The 24,839-nt window shown below is 42.6% G+C and overlaps 1 protein-coding gene across 2 annotated transcripts in view; it reads right to left on the bottom strand.

Annotated features, from left to right (window-relative positions):
• Window positions 1-14,468: 14,468 nt before the first annotated feature.
• foxred1 (FAD-dependent oxidoreductase domain containing 1) overlaps window positions 14,469-24,839 on the bottom strand; it is a 50,779-nt gene continuing 40,408 nt past the window's right edge. Inside the window, exons 8-11 of one of the 2 annotated variants that reach the window (XM_034177681.1) lie at window positions 18,431-18,591; window positions 17,680-17,809; window positions 17,503-17,607; window positions 14,469-14,815 (exon numbers count right to left, since the gene is read on the bottom strand). In XM_034177681.1, the coding sequence (XP_034033572.1) occupies window positions 14,561-14,815; window positions 17,503-17,607; window positions 17,680-17,809; window positions 18,431-18,591 (651 nt within the window). In that variant the 3' untranslated portion in view covers window positions 14,469-14,560. The remainder of the gene's footprint in view (window positions 14,816-17,502; window positions 17,608-17,679; window positions 17,810-18,430; window positions 18,592-24,839) is intronic. The other variant, XM_034177682.1, reaches the window with a different exon arrangement.

The raw sequence follows: 24,839 nt of genomic DNA, 5'->3' as shown, positions 1-24,839 counted from the left end.
CATAATTTTTTTAATCTTTCAACATTCACATCAACAAACCCGAACCTTGATTTTCAGTTTTGCTTTATTATGAATTTGACAGGCCAGAATCAGTAATATACATATAATATAATACATATATTATACAGTAAAACATATAATATATAATATAGTAATAATATATATAATATTATAATATATATAATATGATATAATATAATACATATAATATATAATACATATATATAATACATGTAATATACATTTTTAAATTTTCTGCCTCTAACTTCTTCTGGCTTCTTTGAAAATGTTAACTTCTATAGAGCATTATCAAATATTACTATACTATACTATACTAAGATGCTGTTCCATCTGATGATGAAAGTGTGTACACGCTCTGTACATACATAAAAAGGTATTTTTCAAAATATGTTAATCAGATGCTGTAAAGTTTTGAAATGTAAACAACTCATTTAAAAATTGGCCATTGCTCTAGTTGTATTTTGTTGTTTCAGACACTAAATCTGTCACAGTTAATTTTCAGTTTGACAGAGTGTACATTGACGTGTGAATGAATTGACTGCTTTACATCAACTGTGATTGTGATTTGTTGCAATGTTCATACTTCTGCAAAACTAAAATACATTCTAATATTTACTTTAACTGATTGACCAATTATTTGTGTGCCTTTCTGCGTGTGTGTACGACATTAAAAAGTATTTGTGCATTTGATTGTGGTTGATGTGCACCGTCTGGGGGTGTTTTGTGTGTCTGTGTTTTGTGTCAAATGAACATTATGTGTGTGTGTGGGGTGGGGGGGCTTTGTGCATGTTCACAAGTGTATAATATGATAGAAAGTATTCAAATAGTGTTGCATTGCAAAAGCTTATAATGTCCATAGATTTAACAAGTTTTTGTTTCTATTTATTTTAGTAATCTATCAAAAACTACACTATGTGTACAAGTCTTATAAATGGCCTTAACAGAGCTTAATAATATTACATAACTCGACGAAGGGCTTAATTCTGCAGAAATTGGTGAGTTTGACCCTATACTAACGACCTGATTCCACTGTGCGGCGTTTGTGCCTTTTAGGGGATGCAAGATGGCCGACAATGCAGCGGCTTGGCTTCACTCGCTCAGCCGTGACGCCCATTCGACGTAATCTATAGTTCAGTGTTTTGAGTCCACAGTGAAACAGGAAATGAGCAGCCGTTCTGCTCTGTGTCAGCCTGATCCTGTCAGATCTCAGAAGCTAAGCAGAGCAGGATCTGATTAGTACTTGGATGGGAGCCCTTACCAAAAAGTAGTATATGCAAGTATGTTTCAAGTATACTTCTAGTTTACTTTTTATATACTTATCAGTACTATTTTTTGGTAAGGGAGACCTCTTTGGAACACCAGTGGCTGTGTGTGTTTCTCCACATAAAACTGGAGTTGCGTCAGGAAGGGCATCTGGTGTACAACTTATGCCAACTACCAATGCGGATCGGGCTGTATCCGCTGTGGCGACCCCCAAAAAAACCTGGAGCAGCTGAATTAACAACAACAGTGAAGCAGGAAATGTCAAATGTTGTACACTTCCTGGCATGGGTGGAGCTATAGCGGAGGCCAGGGTTGCACTGGACTCCCCTGAAATCTGAAAGGACACAGATGATTGACATGACACCACATGTCTGGTTTTAAAGAGCTGCATTTTGAAATCAGTGAGTCATTAACTGCTAGGTTCCTCCGGTTCAGTAGTTATGCTGTGTACCACAAAAAGTTCTAATCCAGCTTAGAAGATTTGAACTGAACACATCGTTTGAACCATGGACTAATAATGACACCAAAGTTGTACTGGTGGTTAAACATCTGTATGTTATGCCAGAAATGAGGTCCAGGTTGTTAAAAGTGGCATTTCTCCTTTAATTCGGGTTGCCTTATATATGCGTGTGTCTCCAATAATTTTAAGAAGAGCAGGCAGCTGTTCATTAAATGATGTCTTAATTTTGCTGTCTGAAGGACTTAAATAACCTCTTAACTTTGCTCTGTGAGTGACATTTGCATTGCAGTGGCAGACACATGCACGTGCACCCTGCGTGCGCTTAGTGGCCCATGCAGCGTTTTATACACACACACACACACACACACACACGGCTGAGTGATAATTACAGCCCCACGTGTGCGTGGCACTCACATGCACCATGTACGCATGCGCGCATGTGAGGAAAACAGTGCTCCGGTCTGCCATCCAGACATTTGCCATCCACACAAACCACGTGATCTGGATTCTTAGAAGCTGCATAAGATCATGTTTACATCACAGTGGTGGAATGTAACAAAGTACAAATACTTATTTACAGTACTTAGGTACATTTTTTCTTTTTTTACGTATCTGTATTTTACTTAAGTTGAATCAACCGTGCATACTTTCGATTTTTACTTGGTTACATTTTGCAGCAGGTTTTTGTACTTTCTACTCGACTACATTTCTGCTCTTTTACTTTTCTAGTCCACATCATTTTTCCAAACGTATGCTCCACAGCTTGTAAACAAATCCACTGCATTTTGCAGTAAGTTAGTGCTTCTTGTACAGCATAATGCACAACTTCTGAAGAGGGAGCAATCCTGCATACTGAAGTACTGCTTTAAGTGATTTAAATTCAGAGTTTGGGATTGCTTATGTGTCTGTCACACAAATTTCTTATTTGTTTGTTTGTTTTTTATAAACTGAAGTATAAAATCTTTAACAATATTTAAAGGAAATGGAATAAATATTTTCAAGTTGTATATCCAGTCGATGTTCTGTTTGATTTTGCTTATTGATATTTAATTCTCCAGATCACCTTTTACAATATTAAGAATTGTAAGTTATAATGTAACACACATGGTAAGCATAATTATATTATCCTAAAACTAGCTTAATTAAAATGCAACAGTCCATACAGGTTTTGTAACCTGCATTGAAAGACATGCAGGTTAGGTGAATTGGAAACTTTAAAAATTGTGGTCTCCCTTGTAAAAGACATCTTGATCTCAATGGGATTAACCTGGTTAAATTAAAATTAAATTAAATTGTTAGAATATGGACAATAATCAATATGCAATTACTTTTACTTTTAATAAAGTACATTTAAAAGCAGGTAATATTTACTTTTACTTCAGTAGTGTTGTCACTGTTGTACTTCTACTTTTACTACAGTATATATTTCTTTGGTTATTTGTACTTTTACTTAAGTACTTCCTCCATCCCTGCATCACTGATAATTGGGAAGAAAACAAATGTATAAGACTGGTCAATGGGAGCAGATGTGCTTAACGTGCAGCTTGGAATTAGCTTGTTTTTAAGTTTTTCATTTTTACATCCTAGGTCCAGTGGTCAATAAGACCTAGATCAGTTAGTCTATGGTGGCCACCAGGGTTTCTTCTTCAACACATTTGCTAACATTAATAAACATATAATTTAAAAAATTAGTGTTCCACTGTAAAATTATTGAAATAATTATTACTTGTAGCGTTAAAGGAAGAACATTTAGGAATCATTTGACTTGGTGAGTGTTACTATCTGTGTGCCGCCTGGGCTCAATGTGTTCTTGATATCTTGAAAAAGACTTCATGGATCATGATGATATTTTGTACATGGGATCACCTCACCACGTCCTCCAACAAGTTCAACATTGGGCGTGTTTTGATTCTAACTGTGGCCACCAGGGGCTGACTATGCCATAATGACACAAAATCATCATGGATGGTGATGGAAGTTGGGGCTGCAGATTACACTTTACGAAGACCTTAAACAACTTTGGGGTTTGGGCTCGACGATGCAGGCTAGGGTCAGTAATGCCTCTGTTTGCACATACCTTTGGATCAGTTCATTGCAACTTTAACAAATTCAGGGTTAAAAGCCTGAGTGAGATCCTGAGGATTCAACTCCACAGTACTTATTTTATATACTTTTGTTGACTGCATATAACAGTTACACAGGCACTGGTTATGTAATTAAAGTTTAGATACTGCAAAGGTACACACTCACTCATCTGCAACCGCTTACTCCAATTAAGGGTCGCAGGAAGCTGGAGCCAATCCCAGCAATCACAGAGCATGAGGCGGGGTTCAGCCTGGAAAGGATGCCAGTCTGTCGGAGGGACACATACAGACAAACAAACACATTCACACCCGCACACACACCTATGGACAATTTAAAGTTTCCAATCCATATAACCTGCATATCTTTGGATTTGGGAGGAAGAGAGAGAGAGAACCCACACAAACATGGGGGGAACATGCAAACTCCACACAGAAAGGCCACAGGCGGTAATCGAACCCATGACCTTCTCACTGTGAGGCAACAGTGCTAACCACTAAGCCACCATACTGCACCACTCCAAAAGTATGTTTGTCACAATAATACCAAATACACTGAAAGTTCAGCGACACGTTGAAAGCAGAAGTCTGGATTTCGTCAAAAGCAGCACAGTTTGTCGTAATTTCCCCAAATTTCTGCATTTTACATAAAAGTTTTTTTTTTTTAACCCACACATGCATAGGTGCATCGGAAAGAGCTTTCAAAGGGCTTTGAAACAAGCCTACATTTATTAAAACCCATTAAGAAATAGTGACGCTAGTGCAAAAAAAAAGCGGTCAGTTTATTATTGATGAGCTGCACATTTCCACCCTTAGTAATGGCGCCTTCCTGTCCTGAGTGACGCTAATAGATAGAGGCGCGCATGTCCATTCCAGTCTATATGTCCATGGGCCGGTCAGCCCTGCCAGTGAGGTGTCCCTTATTTATTTTTCAGAGAGTTGGCAACCCTAGATACGAGCAGATCTGAAAGACAGTCAGAGAGCTTCAAGACTTCAAATGCGACATGAAAACGGAGTTAACCACATTTAAAGAAGAAATCAAAAAAGAAATGAAGGAGGAACTCACGGACTTTATGAGTAACATTAACCAAAAGCTCATAGCAACAGCTAATGAGCTAACAGCGATAACCACCAGACTGGATGAAGCCGAACAGAGAGCGGCCGACATGGAAAGCTGGAACGAGGAGGTAAAAGACGCCCTGCTCCAGACGCTGAAACAACAGAGGATACTGCAGGAAAGACTGGCAGACCAAGAAGGGAGAAACCGACGGAATAATATCCGCATTTTTGGCTTGAAAGAAGGGGTAGAGGGCAGCTCGGCCTCGCAATTCATCGAACAATTTTTGAAAACTGAGCTCTCCTTGCCAGCAGAAACAGACCTGCAAATACAGCGAGCACACCGAGCTCTTATACAAAAACCGGGCTCTGACAAACCTCCGAGGTCACTGGTGGTGAACTTTCTACAGTGCACGACAAAAGAGAAAATACTGAAGGAAGCGTGGAAATTCCAATACGACTACGCCACGGAGATTGTTCAAAAAAGGAAGGAATATGTCGGCATTAAAAGAGCACTTAAGGAGAGAGGAATCCATTTCCAGACACCCCTGGCGAAAATCAGAATCTACTGGGAAAGTGGTCCGCGGACATACGACAGCGCGCAGGAAGCGGCGGCGGAGCTGAACAGGCGAGGAGTACAGGTGGAGGTACCCGGGAGAGGAGGCGCAGCCCGGACCGGGATGGAAGAGCGGCTCCAGTGAGCGTTGCCGTGGCAGCGGAGCAGTCACTCTGAGGACACCGCGGAGCGAGCCAAACTAAAGCTCCAGGAATTTCAAAGGAGATAAAGGCAATGCTACATATAAGAGTGCATTAAATCGAAAAGAATAAGACTGAAAATTAATAATTTGGTTTAAGACTTATTGCACTCCTCTAAACTGTCCGCATATTAGTTTGTCCTAATTGTTATGAATGATCGGCAGTTACATAGGAAAGTTCTTTTAGGATGTTGATGAGTAAGTGTTATTGGCTAAGTCCAGACCTTACTACAGAGGGGCCCTATCTGGGACAGCTCCCTTAACCCACAATTGTAGTGTGGGAGGTGTTCACCTGCTTTTGGAAGTCAGGTATTTACTTAGGTAATGTTCTTTTGCTCGAGTTCTTAGAGCTGTTAGTGTTTGTTATGTCTACAGTATGGCTTCAGGGGAAATACTGCAGTTTTGTTGTTAAATTAAGGGGATGCAGTGAAAATGCTCACATCAAACTAAATGACTCAAGGCCATGGACTTAAGTTGATGTCTCTAAATGTTAATGGTCTAGGTAATCCAATTAAAAGAGCCAAAGTAATGACAAAATTAAAAAAAGAAAAGATGCAGATTACTTTTTTACAAGAACATGAGAAACTAAAGGGATTTGGTTATAAACATACTTATTGTAGTTCATACAGAGGTAAACACAAAAGAGGGGTAGCAATCTCGATTTCAAACAGTTAAATTTGAATACCTGAAAGAAATAATAGACAAAGAGGGAAGATATATCATACTAAAGGGTAAAGTGGAAAATAATCTAATGACACTAGTGAACATTTATGTCCCACCTGAAAGTAATAAACATTTCTTTAAGTCCCTATTTGATATCATTGCAATGGAAACTGAGGGAATCTGTATATGTGGAGGGGATACGAATGTGATATTAAATCACAATCTGGATACAACGAGCAAAAAGAAGACTAAAAATCATTTAACAAAACTACAATACATTTTGTGCAGAATTGGGACTGGTGGACATCTGGAGAAACCTCCACCCTCTACAGAAAGATTATACACATTATTCAATGCCACATTCCATCCACTCTAGGATAGACTATTTCTTCACACAGAAAGCAGATTGTTATAGGGTAATAGATTCTAAAATTGGGGTAGCAGATGTTTCAGACCATAATGCAATATATTTAACTATTCAAATTGAGAGTAAAAAGAAGGAAACAGTGTGGCGACTAAATATGGGGATACTAAATGATAAAACAATAGTTGAGGACATTAAATCTGAAATTGAGAGATTCCTAAAAGAAAATGCCAATGGTATGGTAGATCCATCAATACTATGGGACTCTCTCAAAGCTGTAATACGAGGCAGATTAATTGCGAGAATGACTTATTTGAAGAAAATCAGAACAGAAACATATAACAAATTAATCTCAGATTTGAAAGAATCGGAACAGATATATGGGAAAAATAAGGATCAGAAAATTTACGAACAAGTACAAGTTTTGAAGAGACGCACAGATGAGATACTGGGTCAAGAGATTGAGAAAAAAGCAAGATTCACAAAACAGGCATATTATGAATTGGGCCCTAAATCCACTAAACTACTCGCCCGGAGATTACGAAAACAGCAAGCTGATAATACAATTCATAAAATAAAAGATCCTAATACAAATAAACTGATGACTGAGCCAAAAGAAATAGAACATATCTTCAGGGAGTATTATAAAAACTATATACACAAACATCGACGGTAGATACTAAATTAATGAGATTTTTTAAATACACTCGATCTACCTAGTATTGGAGAGAAACAAAATAAGATAGTTACATCAGAAATATCACTGGAGGAGATACAGAAGGCAATAGGTAGGTTAAGAACAAATAAAACCCCAGATAGTGATGGCTTTCCTGTAGAGTGGTATAAAGTGTTCCAAAATGAACTGAGTCCACTTCTACTTAGGACTTTTAACTGGATTATGAAAGAAGGTAAGATACACCCATCATGGAAAGAGGCAATTATAACTTTAATCCCTAAAGAAAACAAAGATAAGGAAAATTGTAGTAATTATAGACCCATATCAATTCTAAATGTGGACTATAAATTATACACTTCAATTATCGCTTCAATTATCACTTCAATTATATATTCAATTATCGAAGAACGCTACACGTCATACATAAAATTCAAAAAGAAAGCTACAATGCAGATATGATAAGCCTCGATGCAGAAAAGGCATTTGATAGAGTAAACTGGGATTTTTTTATACTAAACTGTTGTGTGGGCCGCCAGAAGAGGAGGTACTGCTGGCCCACCACCAGAGGGCGCCCTGCCTGAAGTGCGGGCTTCAGGCACGAGAGGGCGCTGCCGCCTACAGGAACAGCCGAGGTGACAGCTGTCACTCATCAACTATGACAGCTGTCACCTATCATCTGCATCTCACCCGGGATAAAAGCAGGATGACACCTCCACCACGTTGCCGAGATATCGACTTCTGTGAGAGGTAATATTCTCTGCCAGCATTCAGTGATTTCAAGAGCTATTGTGTTGCAGCTGTCAACCAGAGGACCAGCGTGGGTCGCGACTGTTTCGTCCTTCGTCTCGTCAGATAAGTGGTTAAACAGACGCTGCACGAGTGTGTGTTAAAGGTGGAGGTGGAATTCCCACCATTATTGTTACGGGGTGTACACACACCCACACTTGACTGTCTTTGTTCTCCGCCAGCAGTACCAGATCCGACACGCTGAGACGGTGGCCACCTGGGGACTTTGGGACTTGGCGGCTCCAGTATCCTTCGGGTTCGGTGGCGGTGGAAATCGTGTGGTTCCGGTTCATCTCCAGACGGGCGTCTCCTATCGTCGAGCCTGCCCACACGACACCTTCATTAAATGACTTGTATTCATTCTGTAATCTTCTGTGTGTGGTTGTGACATTCACAACAGTAAAGTGTTCTAATTTAACTCCCTCTATTGTCCGTTCATTTACGCCCCCTGTTGTGGGTCCGTGTCACTACACTTTTCCAACACCAAACACTAGGAAAATTTGGCTTCACCGAAGAATCAATTAATTGTATTAAGGCAATTTATCAACAACCTACTGCAAGGGTAAAGGTGAATGGATCATTAACCGAGAGATTCGTACTGGGTAGAGGAACGAGACAAGGATGTTGTCTTAGCCCCACATTGTTCGCCATTTATATAGAACCATTGGCACAAGCAATCCGCCAGGATACGGAATTGAAGGGTATAACTGTTGGAAATAGGGAACAAAAAATAGGCCTCTTTGCGGATGATATAGTGCTTTACTTATCAGATGTACACTCAAAAATATAAACAACACTTTTGGTTTTGCTCCCATTTTGTATGAGATGAACTCAAAGATCTAAAACTTTTTCCACATACACAATATCACCATTTCCCTCAAATATTGTTCACAAACCAGTCTAAATCTGTGATAGTGAGCACTTCTCCTTTGCTGAGATAATTCATCCCACCTCACAGGTGTGCCATATCAAGATGCTGATTAGACACCATGATTAGTGCACAGGTGTGCCTTAGACTGTCCACAATAAAAGGCCACTCTGAAAGGTGCAGTTTTGTTTTATTGGAGGGGGATACCAGTGGGTATCTGGTGTGTCCACCATTTGCCTCATGCAGTGCAACACATCTCCGCATAGAGTTGATCAGGTTGTCAATTGTGGCCTGTGGAATGTTGGTCCACCTTTCTTCAATGGCTGTGCGAAGTTGCTGGATATTGGCAGGAACTGGTACACGCTGTCGTATACGCCGGTCCAGAGCATCCCAAACATGCTCAATGGGTGACATGTCCGGTGAGTATGCCGGCCATGCAAGAACTGGGACATTTTCAGCTTCCAAGAACTGTGTACAGATCCTTGCAACATGGGGCCGTGCATTATCCTGCTGCAACATGAGGTGATGTTCTTGGATGTTGGCACAATGGGCCTCAGAATCTCGTCACGGTATCTCTGTGCATTCAAAATGCCATCAATAAAATGCACCTGTGTTCTTCATCCATAACAGACGCCTGCCCATACCATAACCCCACCGCCACCATGGGCCACTCGATCCACAACATTGACATCAGAAAACCGCTCACCCACACGACGCCACACACGCTGTCTGCCATCTGCCCTGAACAGTGTGAACCGGGATTCATCCGTGAAGAGAACACCTCTCCAACGTGCCAAACGCCAGCGAATGTGAGCATTTGCCCACTCAAGTCGGTTACGACGACGAACTGGAGTCAGGTCGAGACCCCGATGAGGACGATGAGCATGCAGATGAGCTTCCCTGAGACGGTTTCTGACAGTTTGTGCAGAGATTCTTTGGTTATGCAAACCGATTGTTTCAGCAGCTGTCCGAGTGGCTGGTCTCAGACGATCTTGGAGGTGAACATGCTGGATGTGGAGGTCCTTGGCTGGTGTGGTTACACGTGGTCTGCGGTTGTGAGGCTGGTTGGATGTACTGCCAAATTCTCTGAAACACCTTTGGAGACGGCTTATGGTAGAGAAATGAACATTCAATACACGAGCAACAGCTATGGTTGACATTCCTGCTGTCAGCATGCCAATTGCACGCTCCCTCAAATCTTGCAACATCTGTGGCATTGTGCTGTGTGATAAAACTGCACCTTTCAGAGTGGCCTTTTATTGTGGGCAGTCTAAGGCACACCTGTGCACTAATCATGGTGTCTAATCAGCATCTTGATATGGCACACCTGTGAGGTGGGATGGATTATCTCAGCAAAGGAGAAGTGCTCACTATCACAGATTTAGACTGGTTTGTGAACAATATTTGAGGAAAATGGTGATATTGTGTATGTGGAAAAAGTTTTAGATCTTTGAGTTCATCTCATACAAAATGGGAGCAAAACCAAAAGTGTTGCGTTTATATTTTTGTTGAGTGTAGATACCTCCTTCCTGCAAATGATGGAAATTATAGAAAATTTCAATTATTATGCAGGATACAAATTAAATCTTGCAAAAACCCAGATTCTCTCATTTAATTACACCCCCTCAATACAAATCAAACATAAATATGGAGTCAAATGGGACTCAAAACAGATTAAATACTTAGGAGTATATATAACCAAAAATATCTCAAATCTGTATGGGGCTAATTACAACTACATAAATCAAAATATAAAAAAGGACATGGAACGATGGTCTACTTACCCATTGGATTTTAGTAGTAAGATAAATATAGTGAAAATGAATATTTTACCAAGGTTACTGTACTTATTTCAATCCCTGCCAATAGATATTCCACCAAAACAATTTATAGAATGGGATAAATTAGTATCTAGGTTTATTTGGGGAGGGAGGAAAGCCAGAGTTAAATACACTACGCTCCAATTGCCAAAGAATAAAGGTGGAATGGCACTCCCAAACTTTAAGATATATTTTTATGCAGCTCAGTTTCGACCACTAGTTAACTGGTGTGATGAAAATGATATAGCAAGATGGAAAGAGGTTGAGACATACATCCCTGACTATCACATCCAAACACTCTTGGGAGAAAAAACAATCCCTCACCATATTAGGAATTTGATTGATCCAATAACAATATTTACACTGGAAATGTGGTTTACTCTTACCAGACAACTTAAACTGAAAAAGGGGCTAAAAATATTAAAATGGATAACACTGGATGGTGAATTTAGGCCTGGTCTGTATGACTCAACATTTAAAGAATGGAAGAAAAATGGAATGACTGCATTTTGTACTGCCACAGAGAATGGAGAATTAAGGAGTTTTGAAGACTTAAAGAAAAGATTTGCACTTAAGAATCAAGACTTGTTTAGATATTTTCAATTGAGGGAATATTACAATAAAGAGGTGAAGAGGGCCACACCAGAAGAAATGAACCCAGTGATAGAAGTGATGGTTAATGCATATAACCAAAAAATATCTAGGGTTATATCAGTAATATACCACAGCATAATGGAATGTCAGAATAAAACATTATACATAAAGCACAAGTGGGAAAAAGAGCTGAATATCACAATCACTGAAGAGGAATGGTATCACGTGCCCAACTCAACAGACATCCACAAATTCACTTACATGTGTTATATGGCTGGGGGGGCCTGGCTGCCGGTTTGTTTCTGGTTTTTGGTTTTCCTCCCAGGTGCCGTGCGTTTGGGACTGAGTGGCTGTGTTGCTGAGGCTGTCAGGACCTCACCCTGATCACCTGCGACTCGTCAGGACTCACAGCTGTGGTGCATCTGGATGGATTGGAACATGTTGGCATTTAAGACTGGAGTGCACAGTGTGTATTTGCCAGAGACTCGACCTTGTGACCAGACGGGTGAGATCGTCGTCTCGGGAGCCATCTCATCAGCAGCGGATGCTGAGAACGTCCAGGTTTGATGCACAGTCTGTGAAAGAGGAGGGGGTGAGGTCTCACGCTCGTCAGCACACTTCCTGAGGTACGTTAGATTTTGTGACTAACTGTTATACAGTCAGTAAATGTGGTGTCCCTCACACCTTATTGTATTGAGCTGTTTGTTAGTCATGTATCAGCTTCCACTGCAGTGGAGTTTTGTGAACGGGATGTTCCATGCCTGCAGGTTGGGAAGCTGATCAGTAATCAAGCCAGGAAGTGTTTGCTGTTTGTACACCTTTAAGTGTTCTGTGTGTAGAGTGTGGACTCACATAATGGTTCCTTCTTTCACAGACTCGGTTGTTGCGGCCACCTGGGGGGTGTCGGCGGGGTCCTTGGGTCCGAAACAGCTTCTGGCTCCGGACCGTTAGCGCTGCTGGGAGCGCACCACGCCAGGCCGCACCTTTTTGTTATTATATTATCACTGTTATGTATTAAATTCAGTTATCCTTTGAACCGTGCTCTGCTTATTTCATACTGGGTCCTTCAAACGCTGGTCGGTTCTCCGAGCTGCGTCCGACACATAACAACATGGAGAGAATTTAATTGGAAAAATTTAACACGTTTTTTTAATTACACCAAATTTAAAAAGCAAACAATTGTTAAAACAGCAATCATGCTGGAGGCAATGTGGTCAAATAAATGCAAACCACACATCTTCTGGTGTTCCCCTAAAATAGAACCGTTTTGGGATGACGTGAACGCTGTGATAAATGATGTGCTTGCATATAGGGTTTCCAAGGACTGTTCCACCCTGTATTTGGAAAATGTAGGTAAAGTAGTAGTGAAAGAGGATAATTATCTGGTAAAAATTCTTCTTACGGCTGCCAGGAAGGCCATAACAAGAAAGTGGCTTTCCTCAGACCCACCTAGACAAAAATAATGGTTGGATATAGTACAGGAAATTTGTGTGATGGAAAAAATGACTTATTGTTTGAGACTAAAAAAAGATTATAATAGGAAATGGTGCAAATGGATAAGTTATATAAACAAATACATTAACATTTGAATGGATTTTATTTATTTTTTATTTCTCTTCACTTATATAAATGAAAATGTGATCTGAAACTGTAATGCCTCCTGTCCCTTGTGAGCTGATCCCATACTGTTTGACTACTGTTCTGTTCTGTATATATACTTGTAAGAAATAAAAAAAAAAGTAAAAAAAAAAAAAGTGTTTGTCACTGTTCACCTTTGTTTACTATGTTATCAGTCTAAAAGTTATCGGACAAAAATATATTGGAAAATAATTATTCCGATAATGGTTTTTAAAGTTATCTAAAAAGATAATCCGATAACGAAAACATTATCTTCGATAATTACACTATGTAACAAATTTTTATTTTTGTTTTGTTCCTGGGTACACAGTGTGTTTTCCTAACCTGTTATGCCTTAAATAAATAGAAAATAGCTGTTATTCCACAGAAACTTTGCTTCTGTGATCAGGACATTGATATTTTGAAATTTGTCTGTTTTCAAGAATATTCTCAATTCACCTTCACTACTACTGAGTAGTCTTCTAGAATATTCTTTAACTGCTAGAACTGTCCAGAATTTTCTAGATGTTTCCAGAATTATCTAGAAATTTCAAGAAACTTTTAGAACTTTCTAGCACAGCAGCTCTCTGTCGCACGAAAAAAAAAACTGGTATGCAAAGGATTATGGGTAAGGGTCTGAGCCTTACCCATAATCCTTAATAATCTGGGCGCCAGTAGATGGCAGTGTCCTATGCATTTTGACCCCGGTTATATCAGACGATTGTCTAATAATCACAACTTGACTTTTGCAAATGGCTTTTTTTTTATTTTTTACATATGAATAAAATGGCATATTTTACAAAAGCACATTTATATGTAAATACCAACACACACACGTCACAACATGTTGATTTTTACATAGAATGAATGAGTCAACCAATCAGTGTTAGCAGAGGCTCATTTGCCCATAATCATTTGGCATCTGTCTGTGTTACAAAACTTCAGAATTAGTGCATTATTTAAAATTAAAAGATATATGTTATACTTTAACTTTGCACAAATGACAGAATTGACATTAATGGAGTTATTCTATCCGGATTATTATTTTTTTTAATCAAAACCATAAGTCAAAACTGCTTTATTTTCCAAGACCTCTGCCTCACAGCGGCACTGCTATATTCTGTCAAGGAATAATGACATATATTTGTGTGTGTGTGTATATATATATATATATATATATATATATATATATATATATACACACACAGTTGAGCTTATCTTAGCTGCTCCTCTCAGCTGCTTCACTGCTGCAAGATATGTAGTAAACAGGAGCTTCCAGCAGTGGGCAGGGTGCACAAAGACAGAAGTGCTGACTCACTGTTTGGGTCTGTGGTCGCCAGAAGCAATCATGGTGTTAAAACTCAAAATCAGCTTGTTAGTAGTTGTTGCAAGTGTACCGGAGACAATACTGAAAGTTATCGGTTAGCTGTAGCTTCCAATAAATTTTTGGGTGGTTTATCAGTTTAGCTGTTATCGAAGCTAATTTTTTGGTTAGCTGTGCCCACCACTGGATTTCGGAAAACGGGGGCCACATTGTCATACTATGTTCTGTTCCAGCAGGGGATCCTGGTCTAAAATGCGTTGGAACCCAAATCTGCTCAGATCCAACGTTGTAAATTCTCCGTCCAGGATGAGTTCGGCCACGGCGCGGCCCACGATGGGTGAGTGCTGGAGGCCATGACCGCTGAAGCCGGTGGCAAAGTACATATTGGCGACGGACGGGTGTAGGCCGATGATGGCGTTCTGGTCAAAGGTGTTGTAATCGTAAAATCCTGCCCACGCGCTGGTCACCTGACGGAAAAAAGAAAACACAAAAACAAAAATAAACTAACTGAGGGTGTCACAAAAACCAAAGCAGGATTCGGTTCCTTCCACCAATAATACATGGATCATAAAATAGACTCGGACCGTTCACTGTGTACAGTAATGCTCATGTTCCAGCAGTTTCGACTTCATGGCAGGCCTGAGCCTTGGTGGTTCCAGAACACCCTAACCAATCTCCTTTGGCAACGTGGTGGCACATCTGACTAACTTTTTTGATTTGAACTAATGATCTTGGACTCTGCGGCTGTTTTGAAACGGCTCCAAGAGACCTTCCCAACTAGTGTAAATCTACACTTCTCCTGGTCAGTCCAGTGAGTGCTGCCAAACATCGTTTTTATGTTGGCAAAGAGAAACTACCAGTTATAATCGATCATCCTCAATAATGAGGAGTTAATAGGCCTCGTCACGTTTAGAGACATTGGAGAACCTTCAGCTCCTTTTATTAAAACATTTAAATTAATGTATGTTTAATTTTGACCCCGTGTGGATTGAAGAAGATCCAATATACACTCAACAAAAATATAAATGCAACACTTTTGGTTTTGCTCCCATTTTGTATGAGATGAACTCAAAGATCTAAAACTTTTTCCACATACACAATATCACCATTTCCCTCAAGTATTGTTCACAACCAGTCGAAATCTGTGATAGTGAGCACCTCTCCTTTGCTGAGATAATCCATCCCACCTCACAGGTGTGCCATACCAAGATGCTGATTAGACACCATGATTAGTGCACAGGTGTGCCTTAGATTGTCCACAATAAAAGGCCACTCTGAAAGGTGCAGTTTTGTTTTATTGGGGGGGATACCAGTCAGTATCTGGTGTGACCACCATTTGCCTCACGCAGTGCAACACATCTCCTTCGCATAGAGTTGATCAGGTTGTCAATTGTGGCCTGTGGAATGTTGGTCCACTCCTCTTCAATGGCTGTGCGAAGTTGCTGGATATTGGCAGGAACTGGTACACGCTGTCATATACGCCGGTCCAGAGCATCCCGAACATGCTCAAGGGGTGACATGTCCAGTGAGTATGCCGGCCATGCAAGAACTGGGACATTTTCAGCTTCCAAGAATTGTGTACAGATCCTTGTAACATGGGGCCGTGCATTATCCTGCTGCAACATGAGGTGATGTTCTTGGATGTATGGCACAACAATGGGCCTCAGGATCTCGTCACGGTATCTCTGTGCATTCAAAATGCCATCAATAAAATGCACCTGTGTTCTTCATCCATAACAGACGCCTGCCCATACCATAACCCCACCGCCACCATGGGCCACTCGATCCACAACACTGACATCAGAAAACCGCTCACCCACACGACACCACACACGCTGTCTGCCATCTGCCCTGAACAGTGTGAACCGGGATTCATCTGTGAAGACAACACCTCTCCAACGTGCCAAATGCCAGCGAATGTGAGCATTTGCCCACTCAAGTCGGTTACGACGACGAACTGGAGTCAGGTCGAAACCCCGATGAGGACGACGAGCATGCAGATGAGCTTCCCTGAGACGGTTTCTGACAGTTTGTGTAGAAATTCTTTGGTTATGCAAACAGATTGTTTCAGCAGCTGTCCGAGTGGCTGGTCTCAGATGATCTTGGAGGTGAACATGCTGGATGTGGAGGTCCTGGGCTGGTGTGGTTACACGTGGTCTGCGGTTGTGACGCTGGTTGGATGTACTGCCAAATTCTCTGAAACGCCTTTGGAGACGGCTTATGGTAGAGAAATGAACATTCAATACACGAGCAACAGCTCTGGTTGACATTCCTGCTGTCAGCATGCCAATTGCACGCTCCCTCAAATCTTGCGACATCTGTGGCATTGTGCTGTGTGATAAAACTGCACCTTTCAGAGTGGCCTTTTATTGTGGGCAGCCTAAGGCACACCTGTGCACTAATCATGGTGTCTAATCAGCATCTTGATATGGCACACCTGTGAGGTGGGATGGATTATCTCAGCAAAGGAGAAGTGCTCACTATCACATTTTTGTTGAGTGTATATTCAAACATGTGCATCCAGTTTTTGTTTATTTTAGAGTCATTAATAATGTTTACTGCTCAATCATTAAACCCTGACAAAAGAACAGTTCAAAGACATTAAAAGCCCAAAATTACCATGACGACTGTCTGCAAATGGCTGATAACAACTGTATTTATTGTCTCAAGTGTATGAATTTGTGTGGAATTCAAAAGACAGCAAACCTGATAAAAAAAAACTTACCATAATTAACACTTTGTGATAGCGAGGGTGGCACAGTAGCTTAGCGGTTAGCACTGCATGGTCCTTTCTGTGTAGATTTTGCATGTTTTCCCAGTGTTTGTGTTGGTTCCCTCCCACTTCCAAAGACATCCAGGTTAGGCGAGCTGGTGACTCGATGTGTGTTTGTCTGTCCATATGTGGCCCTGCAGTGGACTAGTGTCCTGTCCAGAGTGTAAGATCCCTCTTGGACCATGACTGCTGGGATAGGCTCCAACTCCCCTGTGATGCTCAACTGGAATAAGTGGGTATATAAAACGAATGAATGAGATGAAGAGCAGAAAACTACATATCCCATAATCCTCTACTTGAAACTTTAGTGTGAACTGGCAGATTTGTGGAATCATTTCACAGACTTGGACTTTCTGCCCCTGATCCGTATCCCAGCCATACCTTGAGGCTCTCAAACGCAGGGACCCGATGGGCCAAACTGGGCCACACTTTGTCCTCAAAGTACTGGTGGTCCACATCGAGATTACTGACATCTGGTTCTTCATCCTGAGGACAGAAACTCACGTAAACCTTCACTCAAGCTATTTATGTAAGGAGACGTGGAGAGTTGAACCAGACCTCCTCCGGGGAGGTGCCTGTGATGTAGTTCCCCCCTAAACCTTCTCTTCGGAAATAGATTCCAGAGTAATCGATGAGGAAGGGCGTCTCCAGAACCGGACCATCAGGACAGTGGACCACGTAGATGTACCTGCAAAGAAGAACCCACTTCAGGGTCTGCAGTTTGTGAAACAGGATCTGGTCCAAGAAGAAACATTAAAAGGTCACCACGTGTATCGCTAAACACCACACACACACACACACACACACACACACACACACACACACACACACACACACACACACACACACACACACACACACACACACACACACACACACACACACACACACACACACACACACACACACACACACACACACACAAACAGCTGGAACATAATGACTTTTGACACCTGCACTCTGGCTGAGTCTGTCGTTCTGTTTTTCACTCTCAGTTCCATCACATTTGTAGAATATTTCTCTTGATTACATTTTCATAAAATTTCATGATTTTTTTTCTTCAGTTTAATGTCTTGAAGTTCATTTTCAGCTAACAAAAGTCCAAAACCAAAAAATATTAAATTTCCCCAAAAACTGTAAAAAATTGAATTTACACCTAAAGCAAACAAATATAAAAATATAAATATATATACACGAGTGAAAAACATAAAATCAGAGGCAAAAAACCCCCCCCAAAAAACAACCAACCAACCAACCAAAAAAAACTACAAGCAAAGGAAACTGTTGACTTCCACTTGCTGGATTGTACCGTTTCCGTGGCTCTACAGGAAATGGAATTCCAGCAATGGAGTCTCTGGTGCCGCAGCCAATGCCCAACGTCTTCGCCAGCGTACCGGAAAAAGCTCCTGCTGCATTCACCAAAAGGCTACATTCCACCTGCTGGTACTCCAGACTGTTCTGCATCTGAACCTGCACCAATCGATCAATAACTTTAACCCAAAAGAGAAACAACACAACAAACATACGATCTCCATGCAAAAGTGAGTCTCTGCAATGAGGCCGGCAATGAAGTCATATAGACCCTGGTCAAACTGGAGTTTGCAATAGAGCTTGAGCCAGATTCAATCCAGATTTGAATCCAACTCATCCTATTGGGCCCCTGTCAGATGGGGTTCGCAATCTGGCTCGAGCCACATCCTACACCAGATGGGAAACTTTGGGCTCTGGGCCATTTTGCGTGGAAAACAAACTGGAAATGAATAACAACAACAAACTGATCCGTTTTATCCCAGAGACTTCTCTGACTCGAGCCTAATTCCTCAACATCAAGTAAGTCTGACTTACCTGGTTTTCCACAGCTTGTCACTAGAGGCCACTTTGAGTAATAAATCCCGAGTATATCCATAAATACGTATCAGAAGTCTGTTTAATGTCGACACATTGAGCCTACTCTCCTACGCAGCAGCGTGCTGATTTCAGACCTATGTTCCAGGCACTGTCAATGTCAACCCATCTGTAAAATGGAAACGGAATACAGCAGAATCTATGATCATTTGTAAGAACAAAAATGGACGTGCGGATTTTCAGATTGAGTTTTGTACAGGTGCAGGCTGCGGACTTTTGAGGTCAAATCTTGTGGATCTGGATTAAAAATAAAAAATTGTAGCTCTTATTTTGTGGGGAAAACTCTGCAGGGGAAGAACTTCCCTGCGCACAGCATACTTTCCAGTCTGGATCCTACACTCACGTCCAAACACAGAACAGCTCAAGCCGAACCCACATGGTCGTGTGTTTGGGGTGTTGCTGCTTACCGAAGCAACAAGGACAACCTGGCTGTGTCTTTATCTATCGAGGAGTAATAATGGACAGCTTGATGGATTATTTAAGTGCAGTGAGTCGCCTGGCTTCAATTTCAATTAATTTTCATTTATATAGCACCAAATCACAACAAAGTTGCCTCAAGGTGCTTCACACAAGTAAGGTCTAACCTCACCAACCCCCAGAGCAAGAACAGAGGAGACAGTGGGAAGAAAAAACTCCCTCTGACAATTTGAGGAAGAAACCTCAAGCAGATCAGACTCAAAGGGGTGGCCCTCTGCTTGAGCCATGCTACAGACACAATTGACAATACAGGAAATTTTGGGGGTCCATGCTGGTGTACAGGATGGGAAGCCTGCAAAGGAAAAAACATTTCAAACAGGTAAACGTGAATTCGTCTGATATTTTACAAAGAAATTAAATTATAACCTCATAAAAGTTCACTTTTTAAATTCACGTCATCAACCTGCAGTCTGTTGCTGCAGAGGACCTGAATTGTGTATGTGTGTGTGTGTATGTATGTGTTTCTGTGTAGCGATAAGGCACCGCAGAGAAAGAAGGTTGTTTAAGCGCTTTACTGAGAAGCCACTGTGGGCGTACAGACTGTAGTCTGACATCATGTTCCAGAGCTTGCCAGATTCAAGCCACATTTGTGTTCAGATTACAGTGAATCCCACTCAAATCCATCCTACTGGGCGGATAATCAATAGCAAACAATCTGACTTCAATCCAATTTGCACTGTTCAGAAAAACACCTGAGCCGGATTGCAAACCCAGTCTGAATGGGGTCTTATCTGAAGTTTTATTGACAGCACAAACATGCACGTGCACCATTTATTGTCCAGTTAGTGAGCGCAGCCAACAGGTGGCCACAAGGATTTAATAAAAATTGGTTAATTATTTTTTACAGAGATCCTGTTTAATAAACAGAAGTAAAACATTTACACTGAACATAAATATAAATGCAACACTTTTGTTTTTATTTTTCATGAGCTGAACTCAAACATCTAAAACATTTTCACAAAAGTACACAAAATTTTATTTTTTCAAATATTGTTCACAAATCTGTCTAAATCTGTGTTAGTGTAGCACTTCTCTTTTGCTGAGATAATCCATCCCACCTCACAGGTGTGGCATATCAAGATGTTGATTAGACAGCATGATTATTGCACAGGTGTGCCTTAGGCTGGCCACAATAAAAGGCCACTCTGAAATGTTCAGTTTTATCACACAGCACAATGCCACAGATGTCACAAGTTTTGATGGAGCTCCTACTATAGGAGCCATTTGTTGTTGTTTTTTTGTCACTTTATATATTTTTGTTTTGCATTATCACAGTGAGTGGCAGTAAAGAGGCGCACCAGGTGTGTTCAAAGGCAGCCACAGGTGATGCGGGGATTTTTAAATTAGCTTGGGTGCAGGAGAGACGTACACAGTTTTACCATGACCGCTTTCACTTTTTCGCTACAGACACTGTTTAGTCTAATTAGAAGTGTTTTTTTTTTTTCATTGCAGACACTGTTTAGTCTAATTAGAAGTGTTTAGTATAGTCATCTCCCCCTTGAACTGCCACCTTATTGTGGTGGGGGAGTTTGCGTACCCGGATGATCCTAGGAGCTATGTTGTCGGGGGCTTCGTGCCCCTGGTAGGGTTTCCCATGGCAAACAGGTCCTAGGGGATGGGTCAAACTAAGGGCAGTTCAGAAGCTCCCATGACCAGTATAATATCAAGGACTGAGACGTTGCCCGGTATGGCAGAGCTGGGGCCCCACCCTGGAGCCAGGCCTGGAGTTGGGGCTCGCACGCGAGCGCCTGGTGGTCGGGCCTTAGCCCACAGGGCCCGGCCGGGCCCAGCCCAAAAGAGCAACATGAGCCCACCCTCCAGTGGGTTGACCACCTGCAGAGGGGGCCATGGGGGTCAGGTGCAGAGAGGACCGGGTGGCGGTCGAGGATGACATGGAATGTTACCTTGCTGGGGGGGGGCCTGAGCTTGTGCGGGAGGTTAAGAGGTAACGACTACAGATAGTCGGGCTCACCTCCACACACAGCTTGGGCTCTGGTACCCAACTCCTGGAGAGGGGCTAGGCGCTCCACTTTTCTGGCGATGCCCACGGGGAGAGGCGGGGTAGCATTGCTCACTTCTCCCCAGCTCAGTCGCCATGTGTTGGAGTTCACCCCGGTGAATGAGAGGGTCGCGTCCCTACGCCTTCAGGTTGGGGACAGGTCTCTCACTGTTGTCTCGGGCTACGGGCCGAGCGGCAGTGCAGAGTACTCGACCTTCTTGGAGTCCCTGGGAGGCGTACTAGATAGTGCTCCAACTGGGGACTCCATTGTTCTCCTGGGGGATTTCAACGCCCATGTGGGCCTCGACAGTGAGACCTGGAGGGGGGTGATCGGGAAGCACGGTGCAGGTGGGGAGCTTTTGACCCTGACTGGGGATGTTGTCGGGCGGTGGAAGGAATACTTCTAGGATCTCCTCAATCCCATCATCACGTCTTCTGAAAAGGAAGCAGAGACTGGGGACTCAGAGGCAGACTAATCGATCACCCAGGCCAAAGTCACCGAGGTGGTCACAAAGCTCCTCTGTGGCAAGGTTCCTGGGGTGGATGAAATCTGTCCGGAGTACCTTAAGTCTCTGGATATTGTGGGACTGTCTTGGTTGACACGTTTTTGCAACAACGCATGGCGGTCAGGGACAGTGCCTCTGGACTGGCAAACCGGGGTGGTGGCCCCTCTGTTTAAGAAGGGGGATCGGAGGGTGTGTTCCAACTACTGGGGGATCACTCTCCTCAGCCTCCCCGGTAAGGTCTAAGGTCTATTCCAGAATAGTGGAGAGGAGAATTCAACAGATAGTCGAACCTTGGATTCACGAGGAGCAGTGTGGTTTTCGTCCTGGTCGCGGCACACTGGACCAGCTCTACACCCTCCATTGGGTGCTCGAGGGTTCATGGGAGTTCGACAAACCAGTCCACATGTGTTTTGTGGATCTGGAGAAGGCGTTCGACCCTGTCCCTCGAGGCGCCCTGTGGGGGGTGCTCCAGGAGTACGGGGTCCTTTGTTAAGGGCTATCCAGTCCCTGTACGACCGCAGCAGGAGCTTGGTTCGCACTGCCGGTAGTAAGTCAAGCCTGTTTCCAGTGCACGTCGCCCTCCACCAGGGCTGCCCTTGTCACTGGTTCTGTTCATTACCTTTATGGACAGAATTTCTAGCCGCAGTCAGGGTGTAGAGGGGGTCCGGTTTGGAAACCACAGAATCTCGTCTCTGCTGTTTGCGGACAATGTGCTTCGGTTGGCTTCGTCAAATCAGGACCTTGAGCGTGCACTGGAGCGGTTTGCAGACGAGTGTTAAGCATCCGGGATGAAAATCAGCACCTCCAAATCCGAGGCCATGGTTCTCGACAGGAAAAAGGTGCTTTGCCCTCTTCAGGTCAGTGGAGTGTCCTTGCCTCAAGTGGAGAAGTTTAAGTATCTTGGGGTCTTGTTCACGAGAGAGGGAGGGATGGAGCGTGAGATTGATAGACAGATTGGTGCAGCATCTGCAGGGATGCGGTCACTGTATCAGACCGTCGTGGTGAAGAGAGAGCTGAGCAGGGGGGCAAAGCTCTCGATTTAACGATCGATCTACGTTCTGACCCTCACCTATGGTCATGAGCTTTGGCTCGTCCATGAGCTTTGGCTCATGACCGAAAGAATAAGATCGTGAGTACAAGCGGCCGAGATGAGTTTCCTCTGCAGGGTGGCTGGGTGCTCCCTTAGAGATAGGGTGAGGAGCTCCGTCACTCGGGAGGAGCTCGGAGTCGAGGCGCTGCTCATCCACGTTGAAAGGAACCAGCTGAGGTGGCTCGGGCCTCTTTTTCAGATGCCCCCTGGACGCCTCACTGGAGAGGTGTTCCGGGCACGTCCCATCGGGAGGAGGCCCTGGGGAAGACCCAGGATACGCTGGAGGGACGAGGTCTCGCTTGGCTTGGGAACGCCTCGGGGTTCCCCCGGAGGAGCTGGGGGAGGTGTGTGTGGATCGGGAGGTCTGAGCGGCTTTGCTTGAGCTGCTGCCCCCGTGACCCGACCTCGGATGAAGCAGAAGAAAATGGATGGATGGATGGATAGTATAGTCATTATCACAAAATAGAAAAAAGGGAACGTCACCCAACTTGAACAGTGATTTTTGGAATGATTTAGTCTCCTCACCCAGCTGAGAGACTAATGCCATCGTCTCTACAAAAGCAAAAACTGTGGCTTCACCGAGAGAAAGCAAAATGGCGCTCACCTGGAGTTATGGAGGCCAATCGCGGCTCTCAAACCTTTTGTTTCTGGAGCGTCAAATGTCTTTTGGAGGAATCAGTTCATCATCATTATTACCTTAACGGGAGTTAAGGATCCGGGTTGGACTGGAAGGCCGATGTGGAGGTTGAACGGTTTGCGCTGGGATTGACAGCTCACTGCTTCTGTTGCATTCAAGGACCAGCATTTGTGTTGGTTAATTCAGTGCACAGGTTGTGACTGAATCTGTGTTGCTAAAAGCTGCTTTCATGCTGAAGATCTGTGGAAAATGGATGAAGCTCAATGGGTTGCTGTTGAAATGAATAACTCAACCATGCAAGATGTTACTGTTGAATCAGAGTTCCAAGAGAAACAATGCAATGTCATTAAGAAAAGAATAAGAAGACCAACACTGAAAAGAATCTCAATGGTGATTGAAAGGCTTCAAAAGGAAAGGAGATGTCATTTCAAACAAGCGAGCAAATCAAAATCCAAAATTATCACTCTGTTGACTTAAGAGGAAAATGTTGATGTTCTGCAACAAGATTTAAAAAGCTTCAAACATTTGTGTCAAAGTGCTGCTGAAGCTCACATCGTGCTGCTTACTGGATGTCCTCTTCCTGAGGAAGAGCAAAGAGCGCAAGCGGCTTGGTTTAAATTAAAAAAGGCTGGTAATGATGCTTTTATGGAAGAAATATCTATCTATCTATCAACACAGACTGCTGTTGCTGCTGCAAGATGATCGGTGATGGAGGGCAGTGATGTTGGTGAACAGGCTTGTTCAGATGGTATGAACTCGTACATAATCAAAGGTTTAAAGGAACAAAGACACAAATTAAACACTGAGGTTAATAAATCTGTGCCAAAGGAAAAGCCTTCAACTCTGGAACAAGTTTCAAAAGTGCCGTCTCTCTCATACACACAGGACGTAAGACCAAAGATGAATACTGGGACATTTTTAAAGGAGAAACGTCTGTCTTATGGAGTCACAGAGGTACCGGATGGTGATCTGAACCAACAAACAACTCAAAGGCCTCAATCGTCATATGTGTTTACAGTTTCTGTGACCAGACCCTCTGAATCTGTTGCTGCAATGAAGGATCATGGACAACATGATGTACAACAAAGAGTTTCAACAGTGCAA

This window comes from Thalassophryne amazonica, chromosome 9 (genome assembly GCF_902500255.1).
Source record: "Thalassophryne amazonica chromosome 9, fThaAma1.1, whole genome shotgun sequence".
In the NCBI taxonomy this organism is placed as follows: Eukaryota; Metazoa; Chordata; class Actinopteri; order Batrachoidiformes; family Batrachoididae; genus Thalassophryne; species Thalassophryne amazonica.
Note: the sequence above shows the minus strand (reverse complement) of the source record. Positions and strands in the feature narration are given on the sequence as shown.